This window comes from Schistocerca piceifrons, chromosome X (assembly GCF_021461385.2).
Source record: "Schistocerca piceifrons isolate TAMUIC-IGC-003096 chromosome X, iqSchPice1.1, whole genome shotgun sequence".
Classification (NCBI taxonomy): Eukaryota; Metazoa; Arthropoda; class Insecta; order Orthoptera; family Acrididae; genus Schistocerca; species Schistocerca piceifrons.
Genome location: NC_060149.1, coordinates 677,113,161 through 677,118,639, shown reverse-complemented (window position 1 = coordinate 677,118,639; position 5,479 = coordinate 677,113,161). Strand labels below are relative to the sequence as shown.

At 40.3% G+C, this 5,479-nt stretch overlaps 1 protein-coding gene across 1 annotated transcript; it reads right to left on the bottom strand.

The window, feature by feature from the left end:
* Positions 1 to 4,496: 4,496 nt before the first annotated feature.
* LOC124722601 (piggyBac transposable element-derived protein 4-like) lies at positions 4,497 to 5,111 on the bottom strand. Its single transcript, XM_047247742.1, has one exon. It carries the CDS (start codon positions 5,109 to 5,111, stop codon positions 4,497 to 4,499), a length of 615 nt encoding a protein of 204 aa, XP_047103698.1.
* Between the last annotated feature and the right edge of the window lie 368 nt (positions 5,112 to 5,479).

Here is a 5,479-nt window from a genome sequence, read left to right as displayed (position 1 = left end):
AAGCAGATGGACGTGTACGGGTATGGAGACAACCTCATGAATCTATGGAACCTGCATGTCAGCTGGCTGGTGGAGGCTCTGTAATCGTGTGGGGCATGTGAAGTTAGAGTGATACAGGACCCCTGATATGTCTAGATATGACTCTGACAGGTGACACATACGTAAGCATCCTGTCTGATCACCTGCATCCATTCATGTCCATTGTGCCTTCTGACAGACTTTGGAAATTCCAACAGGACAATGTGGCACCCTACACGTCCAGAGCTGCTAGAGAGTGGCTCCAGAAACACTCTTCTGAGTTTAATCACTGCCGCTGGCCACCAAACTCCCCAAACATGAACATTATTGAGCATATCTAGGATGCCTTGAAATGTGCTGTTCACAAGAGATCCCCACCCTTTCGTACTCTTACAGATTTATGGACAGCCCTGCAGGATTCGTGGTGCCCATTTCCTCCAGACAGTCGAGTCCATTCCAAGTCGTGTTGAGGCACTTCTGCATGCTTGCAGGGCAGGTGTACCAATTTCTTTGGCTCTTCAGTGTAGAAGTACTCTACAGCAGAAAAGACTTTCAACATGCAGGTGGCGCTGTTGCAATGGTGCAGCTTCTACTAGACAGCAACTTGGATCTAGATACATTTCTGCAGTTACGTGAACTAATGAGGATAATTATGACAACTCCTCTTACAACAGTTGAACCTGAACGTTGTTTCTCAACAATGAAAAGGATAAAAATCTTTCTTCTAAGCACAATGACAGAGAACAAGCTTTCGGCACTGACAACGGTTGCAATTGAGAAAAAGTTTGTGAATCATACTAAAGATTTGAATCATAGGGTGACTGAGACATTTGCCCAATTTAAAAACAGACACATGGATTTTCTTTACAAATAGACAATTTCAGTCACGCAGCAAAATAGTTTTCTCTATTTAACGTGTACCTACAGTGCAGTTTAACACGTAGTAATGTTAACTTTTGTGTGGCCTATACAGAAGAATACGACATTCCATAAGAAAAATTATGCCGTTTTTCTGTTTCAGAAACTGAGACTTGGTGAGTGATAAAACTTTAGTAATATTAACATTTGGCTGACGAGATGGAGAGTAGTGAAAGCTTATACATTCTTTTGTTCTTGCCTTAAGCTCTACTTCATTATGTACAAAACAAAAAAAAATTCAAAAAAGTAAGTCTTTCTTTTGTCAGTCAAGTCATGCATATTAGTATTATTATTATTGTTATTAATGTAATTAATTCCGGCACCTAGCCTCCAATATTTCGACAACATTGCACAAACAGCATTAAACAGCTCAGTCGCAGCACATGATATAAAACATGTACTTCACAGAAAACACAACACATCTACATCTGCACCTACATAGGTACTCCGCGGGCTACCATACGGTGCGTGGCGGAGGGTACCCTGTACCACTACTTATCATTTCCTTTCCAGTTCCACTCGCAAACAGAGCAAGGGTAAAATGACTATCTGTATGCCTTTGTATGAACCTTAATTTATTGTATCTTATCTTCATGGTCCTTATGCTACATGTATATTGGCGGCAGTAGAATCGTTCGGCAGTCAACTTCAAATGCGGGTCTCTAAATTTTCTCAATTGTGTTTCTCGAAAGGAACTTCCGCCTTCCATCCACAGATTCTCATTTCAGTTCTCAAAGCATCTCCATAACACTTACATGTTGTTCGAACCTACTGGTAACAAATGTAGCAGCCCGCCTCTGAATTACTTCGATGTCTTCCTTCGGTCCGACCTGGTATGGATCCCAAACACTCGAGCAGTATTCAAGAATAGGTCGCATCAGCGCCCTATATGCGGCCTCCTTTACAGGTGAACCACTCTTTCCTAAAATTCTCCCAATATACGGAAGTCGACCATACGCTTTCCCTGCCACAGTTCTCACATGCTCGTTGCACCTTATATCGCTTTTCAACGTTAGGCCTAGATATTTAAACGACTTGACTGTGTCAAGTACGACACTATTAATACTGTATCCGAACATTACAGTCTTCATTCCCCTGGTCACGACTGCATTACCTATCAACACTTTAAAGAATGGTCTGTATCCTTTCTATTCACCCTTGCAACTTTTTATACCTCTATCCTCTCCACAGGCTACTATCCTGAACAGTGGATAACCTCTAATATCCCACTTTTCCTCAAATCACACAAACTCTACTGATACCACCTCCACCTGTCCCACCCGTCTCCTCTCAGTGTTTAGCAAGCTCTTTGAATCAATTCTCTCCTGAGTCATCCCTCAACACCTGAACCAACACCACCTCCATCCCATTAACCCTTTGAGTGCTGCACCGGCGAGTGCGGCTGGCCGTCTCAGGCCTGCCCTTGGGGCCGTCTAATCCGTGTATCTGCGCTGGCAGCCACTTCCGCAGACTTTTGCCTGAGCTATCCGCACGCCCTGGCCTGAGTATTTCTGGAACATGGCGGTCGTGACAGTCTCGTAGTTAGTGTGATCGCCGACGTTACAAATAAACGCAGGATATCTGGATACTTATTCCATAGCTTTGAATATGGAGATGAATTGCTCGACAGACCTAATGTACATTGAAACTGCTTACGCTGCTAACATGTAACGCCTCATCAAAGGCTTTCTTTGATTTGCAATTAGTTATTGAGAATCGTCATAAGGTCTCAGTATACATCTGTGTTTTATTTGGCATACTGATACTTAATTATCAGATTTTTGTAGGCAACTTACGATGTAAACGCTGTAGAATCCGTAACGACCAAACATTGACGTTCTTCTGTACTAGCGCAATAATTCACCCACAAACAACCTTCGAGGGAAGCGTCTGGATGCTGAGACACACTTTTGAAGCTAATCACTATATTTTGTGAACATTAACCCAATAAAGAATCCCCAAGGAAACTTCAAAATAAAAAATTTCAACGTTTCTGAATTCTTTTTATATGGGACGCAATTGTTACTGTACAGTAGAAATAAACAATGATTTATAATTTTTGTTTAAGAATTAGATAAGGAAGTACTCAAGTTCCCAAACTACCTAATTAAATGTCACCTTTAATTCCTAATGACCTTTAGTGCTTCAGAAACAGGCGAGTGTGTGCAACTGACCAACGTGTGCCGAGACGCCCTTTCCAAGTGTAGGCCTAGAATTTTTTCGCAAATCCAGAGTCCTGGAAAAATACTACAGCGATCCGTTACTGAATATTACTAGGAAATTGTAGCCTGAGTTGCAGTAAAAGATATTTATTTAAGCAGCGACTAGTTCCCATTTTCAAACAACCATGTCAAAAAGGAATGTGACAAACACATTATAGCTGTTAATAAAACCATAGAATATTGATAGCTATCCATCTTCTATGGTCCTATTAACAGCTATGATGTGGTTGTCACAGTTTTTGTTTTACATGGTGGTTTGAAAATGGGCTTTGCCCGAAACTAGTCGCCACCTAAATAAATATCTTTTACCACAACTCAGGCTACACTTTTGTAGTAATAATAATGATAGAATTTTTTGTTTAATTAATGATATTTGCACTAAGTTTAAGGTTTAACTTCTACCAAGCAGTTATGTAAGAATCCATAAATTTGTACTAAGTTCTTATTTTTGCACCTTCTGTACGAACGTTTGAAGCATCCAGTCTGGGTTTGTCAGCACAGACTAGATGTTTCACATGTTCGTACATAAGGTGTTTGTCAGCAAAGTAATTCATCTAGAGAGGCTCTTCAAGCTCAAATAATTCGGTGATTTTTTTTTTGCATAGTTATATTTCCCATCCTTCTTTCTCATCCGGACTTTGGACCGGCAATGGCGAAGTTAAAAATATTATTTTTTAATTTTTGTAATTTTTTTTAATGTTTAAGTAATTTTTTCAGAAGTAAGGGCTTCATTTCATCTTCCAGCTATAGCAACTTGGCTAAAAGTTCTTCTTTGTGTGGTATGTTTCAAAACAAGGGGTCAACGCACAAAGGTTCATTGCATGTTTTGCACTCATATTTCGTTTCTTGACTCACAGCTGTTTCGAGCAGACTGTACATCTACACCATAGTCCGCGTTTCTTGGACTGGTCACTTGGAATGACATGTGGAAAGTGCCTCCCAGTAAAGCGAAGAGGATTTTCGTCATCAGAGTGTCTTCCTTTCCTATCTCTTCTCCGTTCTGTAGTAAATTTTTCCACAAGCTCTCGTTCCAGACATAAATGAAAGTCTGCTAATGATATTTTGCTCTCTGTCACCGATCTGAGAAGAGTATGAGCATTCAGAACACAAAGGTCCACAACATGAAAAAAACTTTTTGTACCATTTAATAGATTTACGCACAGATGCAACAGAGTTTAATAGCATATCGGAGTGGTCTACTGTTCCCATATTTGTACTGTAATCAACAACGCATTGTGGCTTCATTACTTTTTCGCCAGTCGTCCTGTTTGTCTTTCCCGTGTCACGCATTTCCGTAGTGTTCCAGGTAGTCAGCATGAACATTTCTCTCTTGTGGCACTACTTGATGGCAAGCATTGCGTCAATTGACATAAACTCAATTTCTCCTTGTTTCAGTTGCTTTTGTAGCTTCGGAAAGTCGATCCTGTTCCTACGTACAGTACCGCATGCTGCTGTTCTCTGGTTGTGAAGCCAGAGGAACAAGGATGGACATGTACACCAATTGTCGACATACTGGGTATGTCCAAGTTCAAGGTATGGCTTCATTAGTGTTGCCACAATATTACCAGATTTCCCCAAATTATGGACTTCAATTTCTTTTGTTGTACCTGTGTATACAATGAAATCCACGACGTAAGCAATTTTACAGTCGCACAACACGAATGTTTTCATTCCAAATATACTTCGTTTTGAAGAAATGTATTGCTTAAAAGATAAGCGACCTTTGGACAATAATAGGCTTTCATCGACACAGAGTTTTCTGTATGGATTAAATGCACTGCGGAACGCCACACGAACTGTATCAATTATTTTCCTAATTTTAAACGAACTGTCATCTCCGAGATTGGCCGAGTTGTCACGAAAATGTAAAAGTACACCTCTGGACCAATATTCCTTTATTCTCAACTTTTTAACACGAGCCATGAGGAGCCAAATACCAATGAAGCTATACATTTCCTCGAAACCTGTATTTTTTCAGGTGGATAGTCGAGAACGAACTGATTCCGACGTATTTGCCTTGGTGAAAGTGAAAAATCGGTTTGTTTCAAGTGCTATAAATTTCAACAGATCTTCTGATAGAAATAGCATGAAAAAGGATGGAACGTTTGAATCAGGCGCTAGTTGGCAATTATGTGCTGAAGGTGAGTCATCAAATGCATGAAGTGAGGGACTGAAATCATGTTTTTGCCAAACAAATTTCTCATTCTCACTATGGCGTGGCCTTTTACGGATCGATTCGTCTTCACTTTCAGAATCTAAATAAGAACTGTCCTGGCGAGCTCTACTAGGTGAAGTACGTGGTTGTGTATTACTACGAGATT